At 41.6% G+C, this 25,945-nt stretch overlaps 1 protein-coding gene and 1 pseudogene across 7 annotated transcripts in view; both read left to right on the top strand.

The window, feature by feature from the left end:
* Positions 1 to 8,739: 8,739 nt before the first annotated feature.
* The window catches only part of CAPN7 (calpain 7), a 43,616-nt gene continuing 26,410 nt past the window's right edge, over positions 8,740 to 25,945 (top strand). For all 7 annotated transcript variants that reach the window (XR_001514981.1, XR_001514980.1, XR_001514982.1 and 4 more), the window contains exons 1-6: positions 8,740 to 8,991; positions 11,560 to 11,668; positions 15,986 to 16,143; positions 17,038 to 17,105; positions 19,409 to 19,609; positions 21,306 to 21,392. Coding sequence is in view for 2 of the 7 variants with exons in the window: in XM_015568109.1 (XP_015423595.1) it covers positions 8,890 to 8,991; positions 11,560 to 11,668; positions 15,986 to 16,143; positions 17,038 to 17,105; positions 19,409 to 19,609; positions 21,306 to 21,392 (725 nt within the window). In the remaining 5 variants the exon portion in view is untranslated. The remainder of the gene's footprint in view (positions 8,992 to 11,559; positions 11,669 to 15,985; positions 16,144 to 17,037; positions 17,106 to 19,408; positions 19,610 to 21,305; positions 21,393 to 25,945) is intronic.
* LOC102765712 lies at positions 13,848 to 15,106 on the top strand (annotated as a pseudogene).

Raw genomic sequence — 25,945 nt, 5'->3', positions numbered from 1 at the left:
TCATTTCAACCTTTCTATCCTTTGCAAAATGAAATTTTTAGTGTTTTTATGTGCACATGCCATTCACAAATATACCCTCAATTGTACAATGTCTCAGACAACTCCTGGGCACGGCTCCAGATACTCTTGGCCCCATCGGTCTCTTGTTACAGCTGCTGCCACCAATTCTTTGTGGATTTGGACCCACAGTGCCTCTCCTCAAGCCTGTGCTACATTCCTCTTACCTACTGCCCTGGTTTCCCGTTGGCTCCATTCGGGAAACCTACTCAGCAGCCTCGCTCAGGTGACCTGAGGTCCCAGAAGAATGAACTCCCTGTAGACCAGTGGGAGGGAGAGCTGGTGAAGAAGTTCTTGCCTGTTTTTCTCTACTGAGACAGTCCCGAGACTGCGCGGTTGTGACAGTTTCTTGAGGAAGGGTACCATGAGATTAAACAAAACCGCCAATTCAATCGCATCTTTGCAAAGGTTCCCCTGCCTCACAAAACCATCATCACTCACTCATCCTGCTCCCGGGCTTGCACTCATAGCAAATTTTAAGACATTTAAAATTCAAACAGCATTCAGGTGTACTGAGCACTGTAGGAAAGTCCTTCACACTCACAGCACTTTCCCCACACCCTCCTCCCTACCAGGGCTAACCAGTACCAACAGCTTGTATGCAGCCTTCTAGTCTCCAAATGCACATGTGTATAATACATATATACACATATGTATGTTTATATGTGCATAAACATATGTATTTTTAATGTACATGTATTAAATTATACTATTAGCACTATTCTGAGGTTTATTTTGTTTTATTTTTACTGAGCAATCTATTTTGGCTATCTTCCCAGGGCATTTAAATATATCAAAGAATAACTCATACGAATAGGTAGTGATTCTGCATGCTATTTCGTTATTTCACATGGAAATGCTTTATTCATATGTTAGTGAGTCAGTTGGTAACAATGAGTGAAGAAAGAAAAGCAAAACACAATTTGTAAACACATTTTGCAGGGGGGAAGGAGGGGGGTGTGTTTTAGCTGGCAGCTCACAGCGGAGCTAGCGTGGGCATTCTGTACTTGAATAGACTGACCAGCACAGAAGCAGCACAGTCTCACTAGTTTATGGATTCTCCATAAAACCCTGAGAGTTTCATGCTGCAGCCTCAGGACAGGCCGCCTCTGTGGAATGTCTGTCGGGATGTGCAATAGCGCCTCCACCTCAGCCAGGTCTGTGACATTTCCCACAGCAGATGGAATTGTCCAGTATTAGGGACTCAATGCTGCTTGGCCACCGTGCCCTCACCCTGCAGGATGGGAGCTTAGACCCGAGGACAGGGAAGGAAGGCCCAAGAGAGGGGTGAGCTTGGGAAGACTCTGGGCAGCACACACCCAGCTCAGGAAGCCCCGTGCTGTTGACTTGGTTCCCTTCTCACACACAGCTTCATAATCAGAAGCAGCAAAACAAAGTTTTGAGATTCAGGTTTGCAGGGGCTCACGAAAGTACCACTGCTCTGGTGGTATTTCCAAGGTCACATCCTCCCTGGTAGATGGGAGGGAGGCCTTCAGACTCCTCCCCTCCTAGGCTTCCTTCGAATTTCAGCCTCTCAGCCTCCACCTGAGTATGGGGCCCCCAAGCCATGTTCTTCCTGCACACCTGTGAAATGTAGGGAAGTTCACGTGTGTACACACATACATGCACACACCACACACACACACACCCCACTGGCGTCATTCATTCTGAGGAGTGATGTGGAAAGAGCAGGAAAGAAAATAAGCCTGGCCCCACAGGACCACCCCTTGCACAGCCCCAGGAAGCACATTCCCTGACATTCCGCAGGGCTTCTGGAACACGAACATGTCCAAGAATCACCTGGAGGTCTTGTTAAAGGCTGATTGTGATTCGGTAGGTCTGGGTGGGGCCAGCATGTTTGCATTTCTAACAAGCTCTCCGGTGCTGCTGGTCCAGGAACCACACCTTGAGGAGCAAGGTCATAACACACCATGCAGATGTCGAACAACAAAGGTCTTTTCGCCTGTTTTTGAACTTCACATACAGTGCATCATGCAGTACATACTCTTTTCAGCTAACTTGTTTATGAGATTTATCTGGGCTACTGCATGTAGCAGCAGTACCTTGTTTCATTGCTGTATAGTATTCTATATTATGAATATATTATAATTTATTGATCTATTTGCTACTGAGGAATAGTTGGCAATTTCTATGTGGTTTTATTATTAATGCAGAGACACTTGGAGAACCACTGCTCTAGAGAACAAAGGAGGCCTGGGAAGTTCAAGGTTTGTCCCCACCCAAGATTCCTGACCATGACTCTATGGCCTTCACATTCCAGTGAAGAGAGCACACTGTGCTAAAGATGCCAGGACAGGGTGGGTGAGTCCCTTCCCTGAAGCTCCATCTCTGCTGTGTGGGCCCATGTTCTCGAAGCTTCCTCCCTCCCTTCCTTCCTTCTTCTTCCCTCCTTCCTTTCCTTCCTTCCTTCATTTCCTTTCTTCCTTCCTTCCTTCCTTCCTTCCTTCCTTCCATCTTAGTCGCTTCTTCTGTGACCCCGCAGGATACTTTGCTTTGGGCCCTGCAGCGTGTCTGAACACTGCTTTTCCAGGTTAGGCTCCACCATCTCACACGTCTAGTAAGGACACAAAGCTTTCATGAGTCACCTGTGTGCAGGTGGGTGATCCTGAGGTGCACCCACACCCCCTCCAGACTCCATCCCTGAGGCCTCAGTCCCTGACTTCTTACAGAAACTGCCAACTTCCTGTGCCCTCCTTTGCTTCCCTGTATTGGGAAAATGGAATAATTTCCCATGAATTATCTCATGGGAAGAGCAAAAATAACTGTTGGTCCTTCGTTTTCTTGGTTATATTGTCTCACTCTGATAAGAGACCAATTTTTCATTTCATTGACAGATTGGGGACATTGGCATTAGAACCTGAGGACAGACGATTCTAGTGAAAGAGGACACAAGATAAGCTTTATTTTTGAACAGGTATAAATAACTTTGGCCCATTTGAAACATTAGGTTCAATTATATAAAATTGCTGTTTTTCAAGGTGACAACAGTCATTTCATATGGTTCAACATAATTATATACATCCTAATTATAGTACATATTATATGTATTTGATTACATATCTTAATTTCATATATATTAGTATATACTTAATAGCTACTAATTACATATGTATACCTTCCTTATATATCCTATATAATAAAGAGCTAATATGCAAATGATTGTCTCGCCTCATGACCTCACACTGGGGCAGGGGACCTGAGGCTGGGCTTGGTGGAGGACCTGAGGCTGCGCCCCCTACCCTGCAAGACCTCAGGCCACGCACCCTGTCCCAGGCAATGGGACCTAAGGCTGCAACCCCTGCCCAGTGGGGCTTGACAGGGGACCTGAGGCTGCACCCCCCAACCAGCGGGGCTTGACGGGAGACCTGAGGTTGTGCCCCCCTCCCTGGAAGGGCTTGATGGGAAAGAATCTTGCCCCATGGGGGTGGGGCCAGCCAGGTCTGAGGTATGCGCGGGTGGGCAGGGACTTGACTCTGGGTCCCACAGTGCACCCCAGACTCTGACAGTAGGGAGATTTTCATATACATTTTACTAATTTTCTTTCATCTCTGACACTTCTATTATAGAGAGAGGGAAAATAGCAATATTAAAATATTTCCTTGAATTAATTCCCTTTTAATGTGCATGAATTTCATGCACCGGGCCACCAGCATAATTATAAATGTATTTTAACTATATAGACATATATATTCTATTATATTTTATAATTTCATGTATTTATATTGTATGTATTCTGGTTATATATGTTAATTACATATCCTAATTATGTATCTTCCAATTTTTTTAAATATATTTTATTGATTTTTTACAGAGAGGAAGGGAGAGAGATAGAGAGTTAGAAACATCGATGAGAGAGAAACATCGATCAGCTGCCTTCTGCACATCTCCTACTGGGGATGTGCCCGCAACCCAGGTACATGCCCTTGACCGGAATCGAACCTGGGACCTTTCAGTCCGCAGGCTGATGCTCTATCCACTGAGCCAAACCGGTTTCAGCTCAATTTTAAGCATTTTATTATATACGTGTGTTTGTGATTAGATAAAGATACTATATGTAATAGGATATGTGTAAAATTACAACATATTATTAGAAGTTACGCACACATTCATGGTTAACTGAATTCAAAGTCACACCTGTAAATAAAAATCAGGATATTTTAAAATAGTTTTCTATTTTTCAATTATCATTGACATACAATATTATATTCATTTCAGGTGTACAACACAGTGATTAGACACTTATGTAATTTACAAAGTGATCGCCCTGATAAGCCTAGTACCCACCCGACACCATGTTCGGTTACTGCAGTATTATTGCTATATTCCCCATGCAGTATTTTACATCCCCATGACAGGAAAATGAGATGTTAATGTTCATCTTTTGTGTGTGCAGCGGCAGATATAGGTGAATTTCTGAGCGCACACCACCACCTTGTGTCTTTTGGGGAAACTACATGTGAGTAGCATAGCATGTTGCCTTAGAACAGCGGTTCTCAACCTTCCTAATGCTGCAACCCTTTAATACAGTTCCTCATGCTGTGGTGACCCCCAATTTCACTGTTACAAATTGAACATAATTAAAGCATAGTGATTAATCACAAAACAATATGTAATTATATATGCGTTTTCCGATGGTCGTAGGCGACCCCTGTGAAAGGGTCGTTCGACCCCCGAAGGGGCCGCGACCCACAGGTTGAGAACCGCTGCCTTAGAAGAAAGGGACTTGAGGCACCCCTTTCTCTATTTAATCAACATTTATTCCACGCCTGCTGTAAACTTCGCCCTAGAAGGTTCAGAGTACAGGGCTTTCCAGCCTGAAGCCTCCCTGGAGCTCCTCAAGGCACATCAGCTCCTTCCCCCAGGCAAAGAGTGTCAGGGACATGGAGGCTGAGCAGGGGGAGCTGGAGAGTCCACGTCCCACACAATCAGGCAGCCACTGCTCAGCTCTAGACAGTTGCTCCCAGAAAGGCACATGGGCCTAGTGGTTTTCCTCGAAGAGAAGCCGGAAGTTCAAACATTGTGCAAATCTCTGATTTTTCAGTAACAAGTAATTCTAATTATTTCTAAACATCATGAGCCAACTTTGAGCATCGACAGGCTCTGCTCTGCTCAGAACGCCCTTCCAGAAAGAACTCCCTGCCAGGCTGAGAAGAGTGTGGTTAACTGAGAGTCATGCCGGCTTCAGCTACCAACGGAAGGCGTGCCCTTCTTGGAACAGCCCCCAACCAATAACAGCAAAGCAGCCATACAAGGCCTGGACATCTGTACCAAGGAGGGCGCCTCCAAAGAAAGCGTTGGCTTTGGAGTCCCCAAAAGACTGACAGTTCCCCTTCCCACTCTTTTTTCTCCCCGCTTCCTTTCACACAGGTTTCCAATATTTTAGCCTCTGATTCCCCAAGAACCAACATGTAACGTATGACTAGAATACCACTAAGTGGTTGCTTGAAAAGCGTATGTTCAGTCTGAAATGCCCTGCTGGAATGTCTTAGGATAATGCTGACAAAAGAAATAGAATGTTAGCCAAATGTATAATTCTAAATTTTCTAGTAAGCACATAATAAGGGAAGCAAAACGGGTGAAACTTATTTTAAAATATAGTTTACTAAATACAATACATTTAAAATAGTATCATTTCAATATGTAAGCAACATAAAACTAATTACATATTTTATATTTTCTCCTGTTCTAAGTGTTTGGGATCTGGTATAAATTTTATACTTAATAGTACATCTTAATTTGGACTAGCCACATTTCGAGTGCTTCCAACAAGGAGAGGGAGGTCTCCTAAAAATATAGAAATTAAGGAGTGTTGTAGACAAAGGGAAAGGATGGGAATTGCATTTGCATTTACAGCCTGAATTAATTCAATTGTCTCCTTTTGGAGTACTGACAAGGTAGCTGCACCACAAGGCCCTTGTCTTTTTTGGCTTTTTTTATTGAGATATAACACCCTCCTTTTCATCACAAACATATACCAAACTTTAGTTTGTGTCTTCAAATTCCTGAAGATATGGGCCCTGACATGTTGTCCTCCCATTTCTACCTCTGTCACCAGGCAGGACTATAGATGACATTTTTATCTAAGCGGATAACCCATCCCCAATCTGTCAATGACATAAACAGTGGTCTCTTATCAGAGTAAGTGAGCCAATGTAACCAAGAAAGCAAGGATCAACAATTATTTTTGCTCTTCCCATGTGGGAAGTCACAGCTGGTGTTTGTGGGAGGGAAATGATTCCATTTTCCCATTACATGGGAAGGAAAGGAGGTCAGTGATTTTTGTAAGAAGTCAGGGACGGAGGCATTCGTGATGGCATCTGGAGGGGGTGTGGGTGCACCTCAGGATCAGCTTTGTGTCTTTACAAGACGTGTGAGATGGTGGAGCCTAACCTGAAAAAGCAGTGTTCAGACACACTGCAGGGTCAAAAGCGAAGTATCCTGAAGGGTCATAGAAGACATAATAAGGAAGGAAGGAAGGAAGGAAGGAAGGAAGGAAGGAAGGAAGGAAGGAAGGAAGGAAGGAAGGGCATATATCAATAAACTGTGGTATATTCATAATATACTACAAGTGTTTGTGTCTTCAATGTGTAGCTCTGTGCCTGGTACAAAGTAGACATCAGTGTTCATCGAATAAATAAATAAGGAATAAAGATTACATGCATAGGGAGTATATAAGCTCAAGGAGAGATCACAATTACCTGGAATATTAGGAAAGGCTTCCTTCAAGATGGACTAGGAATTCTACAAGCTGTGATCAGAGAGGGAGCGTTAGACATAGAAGTCCAGTTTTGAGTGAATAAAACTGCATTCAGCTGCTTTAGTGACTGCAAACACTTTGACAATGTGGCCTGAACACATGTTCTAACTAAAAGACCTCTACTCTGTGCTGGGGAATTTATATTTCATTCTTCAGAACCAAGATGGGGAACGACAGCACATTGGATATACTTAGTGGGGGAAGGTCAAGGAAGGAACATTTTTTAAAATATATATTATTGATTTTTTACAGAGAGGAAGAGAGAGAGACAGAGAGCCAGAAACATCGATGAGAGAGAAACATCGATCAGCTGCCTCCTGCACATCCACTATTGGGGATGTGCCTGCAACCCAGGCACATGCCCTTGACCGGAATCGAACCTGGGACCCTTCAGTCCGCAGGCCGACGCTCTATCCACTGAGCCAAACCGGTTTCGGCATCAACATTTTAAAATACTTACTGAGCATCTGCTCTGTACCAAGGCTTGTGCTTAATATTGGGGTAAAACTGTTACAGTCAGAAAACATCCCTGCTTTAGTTGTGAAACTGTAGGATGAGAACCAGCTTTGTAGCAAGGACAGGCAAATTCTTTTCACCTGTGTTCTTTACAACAGGCAGATGGAATGGTTATCATTACTAACCTCCCTAAATAGGAAAAGAGAGTGAAGAAATTAAGAAATTAGTTTCATTTAAACACAGCCCAACTGACTAAAAATCCATTGAGAAGTAATGAAGAATGAATTAAAAGCACACATTTAAAATGTAGGCTGGTGATTTTGACAAATGTATACATTTGGCACCACCACCACCAAGACATTCCCATCACCCTGAACGTTCCCTTCCCATTTGATTTCCAGCGTTATTGATTACACTTATCAACAGAATCATGCCATGTGTACTCTGGCGTCTTGTTTCTTTGACTCAGCATGGATTTTGTGTTTCATCTATATCAGTGGTTCTCACCCGTGGCTGCACATTAGGATCACCTGGGAATCTTTTTAAAATCCTGATTTCTGGGCCTCATCCTCTGGAAATTCTGTTTCTTTGTTACTAATGTTGTGGCCCCACCCCGTAACAAAGAAAGAATTTCCAGAGGATGAGGCCCAGAAATCAGGATTTTAAAAAGATTCCCAGGTGATTCTAATGTGCAGCCAAGGTTGAGAACCACTACTCTATATTGTGGTGACTACCCCTAGTTTATTTTTATTGTTGCTGAATTCAGACTTTTAGAGAGAGAAGACATTCATCAAATAATCACCTAATTATTTTATCACAGCATTAAAATAAGGATACCTACAAGTGAAATACATTGTTTGTTGACAATTCAATCAGTACTTAGGGGTATATATACACGAGAGGTGCTGTGTGCTGGGTCATGATTGAGTTTGTGGAAAATAAACGTTACTAATGGGTACCTTAAAAGACTCCATCCTGTGAATGTCTTTAAGTCCCTTATTTTTAAAATTTCAGTCCAGATGATGTTCGGAAGTGCTTTTTGTTGGCTCTTTGAGCCTTCCCTTGAGCTGGTAGGGAAAAAAAGAAGTTTGTACAGCGCATGCGCCCCAGTCCCGGCGAGCCCCCAGCAACAGCGTCAGCGGCCCGGCCACCTCCACGTAGACAGCGAAAGCGTACTGGTCCCCGACTCGGTACTGCCCGCCAATCCCGGGAGCCGTGGCGGTCACGTGCGCGCCTGCACGCCGGAATGGCCCCGCCCATCTCCTTGAACTCCCGCGAGGAGTCCGGCCTGCGCGGCCCCAGCCCCAGAGAATCTCCCGAGGGCGAGGCTGCGCTCTCTCACTTCTATTTAACACTGTACTAGATGTCCTAGCCACGGCAATTAGGCAATAAATTGACATAAAAGACATCCAGTTTAGAAAGGAAAACTGTCTCTATTAACAAAGACCCATTCCCTTTACGCGGCTGCCGTAAGGAAACTTGGTCCGTCCTCCCTCGGTGCTCCGGAGTCCTGGCCCCGGCTCCCCGGTGCGCCAGGGTCGGCGAAGCGCCTCTGCGTCAGAGCCTCGCTCCCCCGCCAGGTGCGGGGCCTCGGCGCCATGGACTCGTCGGCGCTGGAGCGGGACGCCGTGCAGTTCGCGCGGCTGGCGGTGCAGCGCGACCACGAAGGGCGCTATTCGGAGGCGGTGTTTTACTACAAGGTGAGCTGGGGACCGCGGAGTCCGTCGGAGAGGCCGAGGGGCGGGTCCCGGTGCTCTTTCCTTCTCGGGCACCAGGCACCCCACGCCCACCGGGGCTTCTGCCACGAGGGGCAGGTTTGCTCACAGCTTTGGAGTGACTACCTCTCCGGTTGCAGTCCGGACTGGCGGGGCCCACCTGGGGCTGCCGTGGCCGCAGTAGTAGGTGTGGGCGGTGAGTAGCCGGCTAATTCTATCACTTGGTTCCATTTACGGCTCCTGGGAAGTCTCATACACACTAAAATCATGCATGCTCGTTGAAGAAAACAAAATAAGTTTTTAAAGAAGAAAACGTCTTTTATTCTAGCACTTGATGGTATATTTTTTGTGCTTGCGTTTCGACGCGTGTGTGTGTGTGTGTGTGTGTGTACCCTTTTTTTTTAAACAGACTTGGACCCTACTGTTGATACTATTTATAACCTGTTCATTTGAACTTTTTCAAATCGTTAAGTTTACTTCTGTGATATCTTAGCAGAGGCACAGCATTCCATTGTGTTTTTTAGCATCATTCGGGTATTTTAGCATCATAAGTAATGGTTCGGTTACTATCCTTGTCATTCATTCTCTATACATGTGTTTTCTATTTCTTTTGTATAAATTACTCGGGGCAGAATTATTAAGTCAGGGTGTGAGCTTCTACAGCCCACCCCCTGCTCTCCAATCTTGAGGATTTGCAGACACACCCCTCCAGCCCTAGCTGAGCCCTCTTCTTCCTTGTAGCTGTATCTTTATCATATTGTCACCCTTTTTGTTTTGTTTTTAGAAATGTCAGAGTAGTAGTAATTTTTTTCCATGAACAGATATGCTATATCAGTAATGTGTGGTTTGCTTTTCTCGAATTAATATTTTATAATCCGTATTTGGAGACTTGTTCATAATCATTTCGTTCGGACTTTTTTTTGGACAATTTCATGAAGGTGGTATTTCTTTAAAAGTAGAAATTCTGTGTCTTTTAGTTTTGTGAGATAACTGGTAAATATTCATAGATTAAAAGAGTGCCATATAAAATAGTTTTTTCTAAAGTGAAACAATATACTATGCAGTGCCTCTTGTTTTGCTATCGGATTTATATGCATGTCATTAGGAAGAATTTTTTATCTTTGAGAAAGTCAGTGTGGTTGTGCTCCTAGGAACTACATACATAAACTTTATGGGATATTTAGTGCTTACTTTAATGTTCTATATGGGATTCCTTAGTGTTAATCACTTTCAAATAGAAATGAAATGAGTAAAATAAAATTGATACCAGCAATTTTTAAAATTTGCTTTATTTGCTAAGCAAAATAATTTGGAAATCGGTATTTACATGCAAGATAATTAAAGGGGTAAAATATATATTGCATTAATTTATTGAAGTTAAGTGTAGCTATAACGTATTTAGATAATGATGGTACATGTGAAGTTATTTTTTTTCTCCCCTGAAATAAGTGAGTTACAGAATCTGAGGAAATTATAGCTTTTGCACCCCCACAGCTTTTAGACTGAATTTCCATTTGGATCAAAATCAATAACTTTTGTTTGTTACTGATTTTCTTAGGTTTAATAAAACAACTCCTGCTCCAATAGCTGGATTCAAAAAGTGATGTTCAGTGGATGGCTTTTTTGGATCTAGTTAATTAGCCATGCGGCTTCACAAAGTGTACATGTTTAGGTTACTGCAGAGAAAGTGTTGCAATTTGGAGAAATCTCTCTGGTCCTTCTCAGTGATAGCATTGGTAACCATCCTGACATGGTGATGGGAAGAATGGCAGCTCTTCCTCATTAGCCACAGCATAATTGGCTGTGGAAGTTAGGGAATGAATAGCTGAAAGGTGAATCCAGAGTTTCTTAATTAAAATAAGTTGATTTCATGCAGCTGAAACCTGCTTTAAACTGTGACACCATTTGGCAGTATTTTCTGTGGAGAAAGATTTTCTTCCCACTATGAGTTATTTAAGCTTTATAATTTCTTGTAATCTTTTCTTGACACTTAGTTTTATCCTATTTTATTGATTATTAGTGGCCCGATGCACAAAATTCATGCATGGGGAGGTGGGGTGTCCCTCAGCCCGGCCTGCTCACCCCCAACTGCCCTCCCCTCCTGGCCTGACACCTCTAACCGCCTCTGCCCCGCCACCATGGCTTTGTCCGGAAGGTCTCCCGGTCTAATTAGCATATTACCCCTTTATTAGTATAGATTGTTATCTGTTCTAATACTTTTAAGGCACAGTTCACCATTTTAAGGTATATAATTTTAAGTCTGACCTGTTGCATAAAGAAAACATATAAATCACAGCTATTCTAAGAAAATGTTTATAATCAGTCCCTCCTATTTGAGTTGATAAGTTGTCAACAGTATGAGAAAATTAAGAGCATTAAGAACTGAAGAAAGGGTATTGGAGTATTATATAATTCATTTGCTTTATAAGTAAAGTTATTAATATCTTAAGGACATTCTAGTTTTGTCATTCATAGGAACCAATAGTTAAAAAGTAATAAAGAAAATTCAAATTGTAATTTATATATTAGATTCCTTTGACTTCTTATTTTTAGGAAGCTGCACAAGCCTTAATTTATGCTGAGATGGCAGGATCGAGCCTAGAACACATTCAAAAAAAAATAAATGAATATCTGGAAAGAGTTCAGGCTTTACATTCAGCAGGTTAGTAAAAGACTACTAAACTTATCACTGTATTTTTTTTTTTCTTCTCTTCCATCACATCTTCCTTTTCCCTCTATGTTTCTCTCTCATTTTTATCTTTGGATCTTGATCCTAAGTCTCTTGTTGTTAATTCCTCTTTTGGTAATCACATCTTTAAAAGTCATAATATGTAAATGAAGTATAGATCTGTGAAGGAAGACCTTAGAGATAATACAGTTCAGTCTCCTAATTTCCCAGAGGTTTAGAAATGGTGAGTTATTTACATTCTGACTGTATCAGTAGCAAAATCAGGATTAGGACCCTGTTAAAGTCTGCTTTTTAAATATCTGTCACATGCCCTCTCCTGGTATTAAATTTAAATGACTACTCCTCTTAAGTGTTTAAAAATATTTTGTTATTGATTTCAGAGAGGGAAGGATAGAAACATCAGTGATAAGAGAGAGTCATTGATTGGCTGCCTCCTGCACTTCCCCCTACTGGGGATCGAGCCCACAACCCGGGCATGTGCCCTTGACTAGGAATCGAACCCAGGACCCCTCAGTCCACAGGCCAATGCTCTTTCCACTGAACCAAACCAGATAGGGCAGGCAGAGGTTATTATAAGGAGGGAGAGGGGAAACAGAACAAAGAGATCAGGGGGAGGGGCTGTGTTTATTGTCAATCTTTTTTATCTCATAGCACACATAAACTATTATTAAAATTCAGTGGCACACCAAAAAACATATTATTTTTGCCAATCTCACACAAAAAAAGTATAATTTTATTTCATTCACACCGGCTAGCTATTGTGTTGACTGTCATTTTTAATTTGACAGCCTAATGAAAACGAGGTATCTAAATAGTCAGGTATTGCATGTTTTAAAAATTCTTGCAGCATACCAGTTGAACAGGTTAATGTCACTAGTTTAGAGAAATCTTTACTTATTCAGCCTTTCATGATAAACTTCATGCTACATTCCACTACTCATTCTGAATAGATAGGAGCAGAAGTTATAAGCACATAGTTAGGATAAAGTAGATTTGATGATTGGATTCCTTGCTATGACAGTCCCTTTAAAGACAAGGTGGTTTAGCCTGGTCGGTGTGGCTCACTGGTAGAACATCAGCCCACACATTGAAGGGTCTCGGGTTCAATTCCTGATCAAGGGCACGTACCTCAGTTGCAGGTTTGATACCCGGCCCTGGTTGTAATGATTGTGAGAGGCAACCAATCAATGTCTCTCTCTCTCACCCCCTTCCTACTTTCCACTGTTCCTTCCACTCTCTTAAAAAAAATCAGTAGAAAGCCCGGCCCATATGGCGCAGTGGTTGAGCATCAATCTAGAAACCAGGAGATCATGGTTCTGTTCTGGGTCAGCGCACATGTCCTGGTTGCAGTCTCCATCCCCAGTAGGGGGCCTGCAGGAGGCAGCCATCAATGATTCTCGCTCATCGTCGATGTTTCTGTCTCCCTCTCCTTTCCTCTCTGAACTCAATAAAAATATATATATATTTTTTAAGTCAATGGAAGAACTATCTTTAGGTGAGGATTAACAACATCAAAAAAAAGACAAGGTGGGTTAGTTTAAGACAAGTCCCAGAAATTGTATAAATTAAGGTCCCAAAAATTGTATGTATTAAAATGTGTACTGCCTGTGCATCAGGGCCCTACTTGATAAAAAGTTACATTGATTCATGTATTCAAAATACCTGTAAATTCCAAGAAACTTTTATTTTCCCAACCAAGTAAATGAAGTTCTTAAATTTATAAATGTGATAGAGAGGCACAGAATGAGATAGACCTTACCTCTTGAAAGAATAAAGCTTTCCAGTGAAACAGAAGTAAAGTTCAAAAGGATTTTTAAAGTATAACATACCTTAATTGTTTTGCTAGCTTTTGGGCCCATTTTATTGAACAAATGAAATGAAATCTGTAGAGCATTAAATGGTTTCCTTAATATTTTAAACAGAAGAGTCATTTATCAAAAAAAAAATCTTCTTCAGAAACCCAATTTTTAAAACATAAAATCTGCTGGCAGTGAAGAGATCTTTGAAAGATGAGTTGTCTTTTGGGTGGGGAGAAGTAACACAGTTTGAAATTCACCAGTGTAGAATAAAAACTCAAGACTTGGAATTAAAAGATCCCAGTTGAAGCAGTTTGAACCCAGCTCTTGATCGCTCACCTTCCTCCCTGAACAACATGAGCTTTAACGCCCACTCCATCTTCTCCACCAACTACCAGACCCTGGGCTCTGTGCAGTTACCCAGCCAGCCATCAGTGTGGCCAGTGTCTATGTAGGCACTGGGGGTTTGGGCTTGCACATCTCCATGTCCCCTACTCGACCAGCAATGTATGGCTGCTGGTGGTCTGGGAGCCTAGTAGGTAGGGGGTGTCCAGAGCAAGGAGACTATGCAATTCCTAAATGACTGCCTGGAGAGGGTAAGGAGTCAAGGTTGATCATCAGAGACTAGAGAAGAAAGGACCCGAAGGCTCAGATCTTTGCAGGTTCTGTGGACAATGCCGACATTGTTCTGCAGATTGATAATGCCAGTCTTGCTGCTGATGACTTCAGAGTCAAGTTTGAGATGGAGTTGGCCATGCATCAATCTATGGAGAGTTAACATCAATGGGCTTTGAAAAATCACTGATGACACCAATATCACTCGGCTGCAGACAGGGATCGGAGCTCTCAAGGAGGAGCTGCTCTTCATGAAGAACCATGAGGAGGAAGTAAATGGTCTATAAAACCAGGCTGCTAACTTTGGGTTGACTATGGAGTTGGATGCCTCCAAATCTCAAGACCTCAGCAAGATCATGGCAGGCGGGCATCTGGGCCCAGTATGATGAGCTGGATTGGAAAAACCAAGAGGAGCTGGACAAGTACTGGTCCCAACAGATTGAGGAGAGTACCACAACAGTCACCTTGCAGACCACTGAGGCAGGAATGACTGAGATGACATTCTCAGAGATGAGACGTGTGGTCCAGGTCTTGGACATCAACCTGGACTCCAGAAATCTGAGGGCCATTTTGGAGACCATCTTGAGGGAGGTGGAGATGCATTATGCCATGTAGATGGAACAGCTTGACAGGATACTGCTGCACCTGGAGTCAGAGCTGGCTCAGGCCCGGGGCAGAGCAGCAGCGCCAGGTACAAGAGTACATGGCCCTACTAAACATCAAGGTCAAGCTAGAGGCTGAGATTGCCACCTGCTGGGAGAAGGGGAGGACGTCCATCTTGGTGATGCCCTACACAACAGCAACACCATGCAATCCAACCAAAAGACCACCACCCCAGGATTATGGATGGCAAAGTGGTGTCTGAGGTCTGTGACACCAAAGTTCTGAGATGTTAAGGCAGCAGAAGTGGGCACCCCTTGGGAGGCAGGAGACCAACAAAAAGTTCAGAGATCATTGATCATTAATAAATAAACAAACGGACAAAAGATCTAAATTGAGTCCTTACCCTTCATTTGTAGCTATGAAACCTTAGGTTACATCACTCATTCTCAGCTGGGAGGGATTTTCCCCCTCATGAGACATTTGGCAATGTCTGGAGAGAAATTTAGTTTTTACACTAGGGGAGGTGGGGAGTATACTTCTGTCATCTAGTTCGGTAGAGGCCAGAGACTGAAAAATCCTACAATGCATAGGACAGTCCACAGCAAAGAATTACCCATCGAGAATGTCAGTAGTGCCAAGGCTGAGAAACCCTGAACTGGGTATTTTAACATTTTTGAGGTTTGGTATCTTCATTTTATAAATGGGATTCGTACATTATTCAGAGAGGTGTTACTGAGGGTTAAAGTTGTAAGAAAAGATCACCAATCCTAGCCAGTTTGGCTCAGTGGATAGAGCATCAACCCGTGGACTGAAGGGTCCTGGGTTTGATTCCAGTCAAGGGTACATACCTCAGTTGCAGGCTTGATCCCCTGCCCTGGTCAGGCTCGTGTGGGAGGCAACCAATCGATGTGTCTCATATTGATGTTTTTCTCTGTCTCTCCCTCTCCCTCCTACTCTCTCTAAAATTCACTGGAAAAATTATCCTCAGGTAAGGATAAGAAAAAAATCACCATATACCTTTAAGAGACAAAAGGTAAAGCTTTTAAAGAAAGATAACAGCTTTATTGAGATATAATTCACATACCACAAAATTCACCTTCTTATTATGTACAATTCAGTGGGTTTTAGCACAACTCTACCTTGCTAAGTTTTTTTTTTTAAATGAAGGTTTATAGAGGTTTGGTAAAGAATGTCTTAAATGTATTAAAATGGTATGTTGTTTCCCAGATAGATATATAGGTAATACTTCTTCTATGTGGCTTTTTTCCTATCCTAGTTCAGTCTAAGAGTGCTGATCCTTTGAAATCAAAACATCAGTTGGACTTGGAGCGTGCCCATTTCCTTGTTACACAAGCTTTTGACGAAGATGAAAAGGGGAATGTTGAAGATGCTATAGAATTGTATACTGAAGCTGTAGATCTCTGTCTAAAAACTGTATGTATAGCTACAAGTTAAATTTGGTGGAATTATGCTAAGAAATTTCTCCCTTTACTAGTTAATTTTATTTAACAATTTCTTAAAGAAAAAAATGTGTCATGAATGTAACTAAATTACTCATTAAATGATGGAGAGTAAAAAATGAATAGTGGATTTTATCTCGTTTAAAGTTTTTAACAGCATTAAGATTGAATCATTAAGCAATTTTTTTCTAAATTACAGGTAGCTTTTACACCTCTTTACGTATAACTAAACTAACTTATTACAGGAAGAATTCACTATCACAAATTTAGAATAAACTCCCCTCCCCCTTTTTTTTCAATTTCATACACTAAAAACAAAGGTAGTGGTTTGGTAGTGCTTTATTAATTTGCAATGTAAAATCTATATGATGAGTTGCTTTTACTTCTCTCTGAGGAGCCCTAGGTGGGATGTGAGCTTTACAGGGCATCTAGTGCATAGAGCAGTGTATTTGACAGGAAGATGAGGTGAAGTGGTAGAGAGTGGTCTCAGTATTATTCAGAGCACTGGCTTTTTGTCTAGGGTGTTTTGCTCAGGAGAACCATCTAGCCTGATCACTATGGGTACCGGAGGCTGGAGGGAAGTGCTGGTCTTCTGAGGTTCCTGCCTTCCGTGGCACCAGGTCACACATAGTTGTGTTCCAGTTACCACCTGTCCACTTTAAGTGGCCTTAAAGCTTACCTCAATGACAAGTTTTCAACACTCTTTTAAACAGTACCTTTAAGAATGAAAAGAAAATGTCTTGGTTTATTCTCTCATAATTTCAAGAAGTGTAATGTGCATGGTTAATTTTTTTGCTTAGAAATACGCTGAATCCAGAAAATTTAAAAATAACTATACTTCAAAATGTGTGTCTCTCTTTCTCTTAAGTCCTATGAAACTGCTGATAAAACTCTGCAAAATAAACTGAAACAGTTGGCTCGACAGGCACTAGATAGGTGAGTTTTGGTCACTTAAGTTCTTTTCCATGGGTGGCAGTGTATTGTGTCACTTAAATGTGACAGATTGATCTAAATGTGTTAGAGCTTATAATAACACATCTCCATCTTTTATCTGAGATGTAGAGGAAGTGTGTTTTTTTTCCTCTGAGTGCACTTCTCTAGTTTCCTGCTTTAAATTTAAAAAATAACATTAATCAAGAAATGTTCTCTGTAGCTTTTCTATATATGAAACAAAAATGATCATGGTATTTGAAATGGAAAACTTCCCTTCTGTTGTGTAATATCAGACTTCCAAAGAAGAGAACTTCCAGAGAGCCTTCTAGAGCTAATAATAAAAATGAAGAAATTGAGAATGAGCCAGTTTACAGCCATAACACATACCCTAAATTATATAATGTAGTAATTCCTTTAACTGCTCAAATGTCAACTTTTCAATAAGGCCTGCCCTAACCAATATAAAACTGAATCTCCTTCAGTACTTTTATCCTGCGTACTCTATTCTAATATTTTCCATAACTCTTTTTTTAAAATTTTTTATATATATCTTATTGATTTCTTACAGAGAGGAAGGGAGAGAGATAGTTAGAAACATCGATGAGAGAGAAACATCGATCAGCTGCCTCCTGCACATCTCCTACCGGGGATGTGCCCGCAACCCAGGTACATGCCCTTGACCAGAATCAAACCTGGGACCTTTCGGTCCACAAGCCGATGCTCTATCCACTGAGCCAAACCGGTTTTGGCTCCAACTCTTAACGCTTTCTAAGACATGAAATTTACCAGTTTGTCATGTTAATGTCTGTGTCCCTTCCAACAGTCATCACTTCAATGCAAGCTCTTGAGCACAGAGAATTTTCTCTGTTTTGTTTAATGCTCTAACTGAGCGTATAGCACAGGGTTGGACTTATAGTATGTGCTCAGTAGGCATTTCTTGAAAGAATAAATGGATTTGCACCATAGAATTCTACCCTTGAAGAATACTATAGACAAAGGAAAAGGGTGGAAATTGCTTTTATAGTTATATTTCATAAAATTGCCTCCTTTTGAGGCTCTGACTAGCTAACTGTACCACTCCAGTCCTTTTTTTTATCAAAGTATAATAGTCATCCCTCCATTTTATTACCATCATCTAGCCTTTAGTTTATTTTTTTCAAATTCTTGAAAATATGGACACTTAACACAGTTATTTTCTCCATTTTGACTTCTTTCACCAGTCTGAATCGTCGATGACTTTTATTACCTATGCAGCTAACCCATCCAGTATTCTCTAAGTGTATCCCTAAGTGCACTGGAGTGGGTCAGTCATGGGCTCCTTTGAGGATCTGTTGAAAATTATGGATCCATTCTCTAAGAAAAATGTACATAAATTTTTTGGCATGAATTTCAGAATTTTCACAAGACTCCTGAAACTATATATGGACCTCAGATTAAGAACTGTTTTTTAGCCGAAACCGGTTTGGCTCAGTGGATAGAGCGTCAGCCTGCGGACTGAAAGGTCCCAGGTTCGATTCCGGTCAAGGGCATGTACCTGGGTTGCGGGCACATCCCCAGTGGAGGGTGTGCAGGAGGCAGCTGATCGATGTTTCTAACTATCTCTCTCCCTTCCTCTCTGTAAAAAAATCAATAAAATATATTTTTAAAAAAACTGTTTTTTAGCTTGTTAGTTCTTTGACAAAGTCAAAATTACCTGGATTATCATGTGAGGCCTATAATCCAATCCCTGGGGGTGGTTTTATCTCCCACTGCTTCTCATTTGCACTGTTTACAGGGGTTATGTCCATTCTTTTGAAATTACCTTAACTCACTGCTGTTTCATACATTTGCATATGCTATTCTCTCTATTCCAAATACTTCCTTACTCCCCTAGTGGACCTCTCTGCAGCCGAAACATCAATTCAGAAAAAACATTCCCTGATTCACCCTCTCTTCCCACTTCATTAAGTTAATATCTTCTGTCATGCATTTACTCAAAAATACTATTTCATGTTAGCATCTGTCACGTTTGATGTAGTTGTCTTTCTTTCCCCACAAAACTATGAACACCTTAAAAGTAGGGATTGTGTTTTATACATTCTTGTATCCCCATTGCATAGTATCTGATATAAATGCTCACTTAATAGAATGTTGTTTGCAAAAATACCTTTGTGAGTAGCTTAAGTAGTGAACAGTTGACTAGTTTGTAAGAATTTTATATACTGGTTTACATTAGGAATGATTGACTGGTTCTTGAAGTAAATTTTATTTTCTGGAAAGCTTAAATGTGAAAAAAGCTAAACACTGTTTCTGTACCTCTATTATAGAGCAGAAGCATTGAGTGAGCCTTTAACAAAGCCATTATGCAAAGTCAAGTCAACCAATATTAAACCAAAGCCACCTCCAGCAAGAGCACATTTTCCACTAGGAACTAATCCCTTTCTTGAAAGACCTCAGCAATTTATAAGTCCACAGGCATGCGATGCACAAGGACAGAGATACACAGCAGAAGAAATAGAAGTTCTCAGGTAAATTAGTTTCTCATTCATTGTAATGAACAATTTTATTCTCATTAGGTTTGTTGGGTCATATTCACATCTTATAGTGTATAATGCTATTAATTATATATTGTCATGCAGTCACAACTTTAAATACTTAAAATTTTTCTAATATATTTTAGTATTAGCATTTCTACTAGGTATGTTTTCCTGAAAATCCTAGCATTCTTCAAAATTGAGAACTAGAATTTAGGGAGCAAAATAGATCTGTGGCAGACCAATCAATCATCTGTGCAACTTTTTGTTACCAGATCCCTAATGGGAAAAATAAATTGTTACCTTGAAATAGCAGTCTAGGCCAGGAGTCAGCAAAGGGAAGTCTTGAGCTATGAATAGTTTTTGGATTTTTTTAAGGGTTCTAAAACAAAGCAACAAAAAACACAGAACAACATATGACAGACCTCATTGCAAAGCCAAAACTATATTCTATTTGGCCATTTAAAGAAAATGTTTGCCAACCCCTGGTCTAGGAAGCCATATCAGTGTGTGGAAGAGCCTCAGGGGTGTTAAAAATGCAAACAACGGTGATGTGGAACTCCTTGGTTGCATTCTGAGCCATCCCAGATGGGATAAATCTCTGAGCCAGTGTGGCTGTTCTTCAGTTGGGCTCTGGGAGAGATCTAACCTACTTAGAGTAGTGCAAATCATGTAGTTGCTCATTTTTAATTTCCTAAAATTGAGCCTAAAGGGCTCCTCACATAGCAGCCACCTGAGGGTATTTTTCTTTCTTTTCTTGCTATGGATTTTAATTCTCCTACAAGTCTGGCTCTCTTTGCCTGGCAAATTGCATGTGAAACGAAACAACGCAGAGCAGGATGAATAAGGGTGGTTTTGGAATTGAGAGACGGTAGATTAGTAACAATCCGACACTCGGGCTACTCGGAATCCAAAAGCTCTCTTCTGTACACATTTGACATTCCATACTACAACAAAACAACTCTATATTTCTAACAAATGCAGCTATCCTTCATACAAGTGATAAGTTCTCATCCTCTCAGAAAAAGAATATACACAGTCATAGTATCCATCGCTTACTGTTATAACTGTTCTTCAAATTCAGTCACAGTCTCCCTGAATATTGGGGACTAAGTGGTGAAGTTACCCTGCAATTACTTATAAATAAAATGAGGGAAAGAAACAGAAGAAGGAAATAGTAAATATACTAGTATACAAATAAATATACACAAAACAAAATATGCAAAGCTACTACCAAACACATTTCTTTAACTTTTCAAGAGGCCTTAGCTGTTATCTATGACACTTAACCACTCCATGTGCTGGAAAATATGAAGAATATAGTTTCATAGTTATAGATGTCATTTTTTTTTTTAAATCTCAAAATAACCAAGCAATTGTTTTCTCCCTTTGGACTTAGGATAGAATTCACTTTGTCCTTGGTGTCACAGATACTTTCAATACTTCTGGTTGGGCCTTTCTTGAGACTATTGTTTTGTAACTCTACTGAATTGAGTTAAATCAGTTATTTTCTGGTATTCAACAATTTTGTGAAAAATTTGTCCAAATAAAGATACTGGTTTTGTCCAACGTGAGATTGTTGGTTTAATTTTATTACAGTACCATACCTTGTCATTTAAATTTTAAGGAGTTTAAGTAAATATGCTAATGTGAACATTTACTTTAGATTTTATTTTCTTATATTTTTTAGGACAACGTCAAAAATAAATGGTGTAGAATATGTTCCTTTCATGGCTATTGACCTGAGAGAACGTTTTGCCTTTCCAATGCCTTTCTGGTAAGTAAGCACTGTAACAATTTTTACTTCCAATATTTTAGTTTTTCAGTACTTTTTCCATATTCTGAAGTCTAAATTTATAGTTTTGAATTTAAATTTGTGGTTTAAAAATTGGATTGGAAGAGAAGTGTGGTTATGGGAAGGAGATAGGGGCAGCACAGCAATACCTCTGTTACTCTTTTGTCTCCTTTTGTGTAACATTATACTCAGTGCCAAGCACAGTTCCTGGCACAAAGAAAGTACTCAGGAAATATTTGTTGAATTGGTGTTTGATCACAACAAAAATGCAAGTCCAAAAGAACTGAATGGAGCCAGAACTGTTTGGCTCAGTGGCTAGAGCGTCGGCCTGCGGACTAAAAGGTCCCAGGTTCGATTCCGGTTAAGGGCATGTACCTTGGTTGCGGGCACATCCCCAGTAGGGGGCGTGTAGGAGGCAGCTGATCGATGTTTCTCTCTCATCGATGTTTCTAACTCTCTATCCCTCTCCCTTCCTCTCTGTAAAAAATCAATAAAATATATTAAAAAATAAAATAAAAGAACTGAATGGAAAAGTGGAATAGAATGACAATATTGTTTATTAAGAAGATACAACTCAAAAAAGAGTTAATTATGGAAGTGTTAGCACAGCCTTCTAGGATAGTGGCAGCTTATGTCAAGAGCCTTAAAATATTGTTTGGTTCAATCCCAGCTTCTGGTCATCCTAAGGAAATAATTTCATTAAAGATGTTTATGTGTATAAGAGCATTCATCAAAGCATCTCATAGCAAAAAGTTATTGAAACGAATATTTAACAATATGGGAATGATTAAATAATGGTACATTCATTTTATATTAAGTACTAGAGGCTCATTGCACGAAGAGATTGGTGCAATAAGCCTTCCTTCCCCTGGCTGCCAGCACCAGTTTTCTGCCGGCACCCAGGACCCAGGCCTTCTCTCCGACCACAGCAGAGAAGCCAAGCCTCTTCAGTCGTCTTCGGTCTTCAGTTGTCTTCAATATTCGCTCTGGTGGAGCCTTCAGTCTTCGTGCTGAGCCTGCATATGCAAATTAGCTGCCATCTTTGTTGGGTTAATTTGCATGCTCATCCTGATTGGCTGGTGGGCGTAGTGGAGTGACACCAATTTGCATGTTTCTCTTTTATTAGTGTAGATTATGGTTCCCATTAAAAAAATAAGTCCTTGCCGAAACTGGTTTGGCTCAGTGGATAGAGCGTCAGTCTGCAGACTGAGGGGTCCCGGGTTCAATTCCGGTCAAGGGCATGTACCTGGGTTGCGGGCACATCCCCGGTGGGAGATGTGCAGGAGACAGCTGATCGATGTTTCTCTCATCAATATTTCTAACTATCTCTCTCCCTTCCTCTCTGTAAAAAATCAATAAAATATATTTTAAAAGAAAAAAGAAAAAGAAAAAAATAAGTCCTTGAAAAATGTAGGAAAAATGCTTGCAATCTACTAAAAAGAAAACTAGAAAACTATACATAACATTCAGTTTTTAAAATTTTCATATATTTATACATATATAGAAAATGATGTAAAGATTATACATCAGAATGTTTAGTTTTTATTTATAGGTAGCAAAATTGGGTGAGTTAACTTTTTAAAATATTTTCCTTTTTTAAAAAATTTCTGCAATGCACATATCAGAAAACAGAATTGAATGCTTATTATATACAGAAAATATAAAAGGTCTTAAAGAGAACAAAAGAACTGCTTTCTCATTTTTGGTGTTTTGCTGTTCTTGGATGGGCAGAAGTTAGATATGTCAAAGCCAATAAGTTATCAACCTAATTTCTTCACTCAGGCAGCTGATGCTAATACTTGATTGGAATCTAAGAAAATCTTATATCTGAGAGGCTTTATAGCATGGATGTTGAGGGCACAGATTCCAGAGCCAAGTTCAGTTTCATGCCTTATGTGATGCTGCACAATTTTTTAAGCTGCCTTAGATTTTAAAACAATATTCAAATCTACCTCATGCCATTACAGTAATGATTAAATGAGTTAATAAAATATAAACCACTTAATAATGGTGCTTGAATTTAAATTTGTAGTTTAAAAATTTGATTGGAAGAGAAGTGTGGCTATGGGAAGGAGGTAGGGCAGCACAGCAATATCTCTGTTACTCTTTTTTTTATGTATTTTATTGATTTTTCATAGAGAGGAAGGGAGAGAGATAGAGAGTTAGAAACATCGATGAGAGAGAGACATCGATCAGCTGCCTCCTGCACATCTCCCACTGAGGATGTGCCCGCAACCCAGGTACATGCCCTTGACCGGAATCGAACCTGGGACCCTTGAGTCCGCAGGCGGATGCTCTATCCACTGAGCCAAACCGGCCCTCTGTTACTTTTTTGTCTCCTTTTGTATAGCATTATACACAGTGCCAAGCACAGTTCCTGGCACAAAATACTCAGGAATCCTATCTAAGAATAATATGCAAATTAACAGTCATTCTGCAACAAAGATGGTGGCGCCCGTAGCGGCTGGGCAGGACCCTGGCGGCATCGCCCCAGCAATGTGAGCCCCGCAGGCAAGCGGGGCGCAGGCAGCACCCAGCAGGGCCTACTGGGCAGTTGCCACAGAGACCCATGAGCAGGCATGGGGGGCCTGCAGGCAGCACTCAGTAGGGCCTGCTTGACCATCCCCATGGTGTGGATCAGGCAGGCCCTGCAGAGAGCAGAGAACCACTGGGAGTGGGGCTCCCGAATTGGAGAGGGTGCAGGTTGGGTAGAGGGACCTCCCCGCCCATTCCTCCCCCTCCACCCCCATGCATGAATTTCTTGCACTGGGACTCTAGAGCTATTATAAGGGACAATTCCAATTGTCGGTACCCTTTCAGTTCAAGTGGCATCCATCAGGGAAGGGGGAGTAGGCAAGCGGGGTTGCGGGCGGTGGCAGCAGCAACCCGCAAGCAGGCAAGTGGGCCCACAGGCAGCACCCAGTAGGGCCTGCTGGGCAGTCACCACGCGACCCGCAAGCAGGCAAGGGGGGCCAGCAGTCAGCACCCAGCAGGGCCTGCTTGTCCATCCCCGTGGTGTGGAGCAGGCAGGCCCCGCAGAGAGCAGAGAACCATGGGGAGTGGGCCCAAGCCGTCGGTAGCACATCCCCTGAGGGCTCCCGAATTGGAGAGGGTGCAGGTCAGGCTGAGGGACCTCCCTGCCCGCCCTCCCCCTATCCCTGTGCACAAATTTTGTGTACTGGGCCTCTAGTATCCTATATAAAGGGGTAATATGCCAATTGACCGTAACAGCAGAACGACTGGGAATGACTGGTCACTATGACAGATACCACCAGGGGGCAGATGCTCCCCACAGGCTGCCAGCACAGCGGTGATGATACTGAGGGTGGCATCACAACCTCCCAATCCGCCCTGCTCTGTGCATGACAGGGGCGGCGCCCCAACTCCCCAATCGGCCCTGCTCTGAGCCCGAGCAGGGGCTGCACCTAGGGATTGGGCCTGCCCTCTGCCACCTGGGAGCAGGCCTAAGGCAGCAGGTGGACATCCCCCGAGGAGTCCCAGACTGCGAGAGGGCACAGGACGGCCTGAGGGACCCCACCCACCCAGTGCACAAATTTTTGTGCACCGGGCCTCTAGTATAATATCCTTATTATATAATACTTACTATATTATATAGGAAGTACTATATAGTAAGGATTAACTGTTAGAAAAAGAATTATTGCATTAAGTATTAAATTATATTACACTTTGGCTGTTCATTTCAAATACTTTACAAATGTTTATACCCGTTTGCCCAGTAATTTCACTTTAGAAAACTAATCCTAGAAAGGATTTACAAATGTCAAAGATTTGTATAAAAGATATACACCGTCTATAATAATAAAAGCATAATATGCTAATTAGACCAGATGTCCTTCCTAACGAAGCCAGGGCTGCAAGGGAAGCCCGGGTCCCAGGTGCCAGAGGGAAGCCAGTGCTGGCAGCTAGGGGAAGGAAGGCCTACTCTTGCATGAATTAGTCTAATTGTGAAAATGTGAGTCAGTTATTCTAGTATATTTGTGTTTTTTTTAGTGTGAGGTTTCTTTTTTTTAATACTTACCGGGGATATTTTTGCCAATGTTTTTTTTTTCTAAGAGAGAGTGGAAGGGAAGGGAGAGACAGAGAGAAACATTGATGTGAGAGAGAAACATCAATTGGTTGCCTCCCTCACGCGCCCCAACCTGAGCCGGGATAGAGCCTGCAGCTGAGGGCCCTTCCCCGGAATTGAGCCCACCACCCTTCAGTCTCCTGTCCGATGCTCTAAACACTGGGAAACCTGGCTAGGGCTAAAGTTTCTTTTATTAATTTTTCCTAAACTTGTCTCATGTTTACTGAATGTTTTTCTTAGTGTAAGAACACAACCTGGAGTTTTAATAAACCAGTTTGGATAATGCAATCGAATAAATGCTTCTCTGCTCATAAGTCATCAACTATCACACACTTTCTGGCCTGGCCTCCATGTAATTTCAATTGCTGTTAAAGCCTATCTAAACAGAAAGCAAGCAGACCACATCATCTTATTTCTACTTTAGACCTTAAATTTCAAATTCACCTCC

This window comes from Myotis davidii, unplaced genomic scaffold, assembly GCF_000327345.1.
Source record: "Myotis davidii unplaced genomic scaffold, ASM32734v1 scaffold962, whole genome shotgun sequence".
Lineage (NCBI taxonomy): Eukaryota > Metazoa > Chordata > Mammalia > Chiroptera > Vespertilionidae > Myotis > Myotis davidii.
The sequence above is the reverse complement of the archived record's forward strand: the minus strand, read 5'-3'. Positions and strand labels throughout refer to the sequence as shown.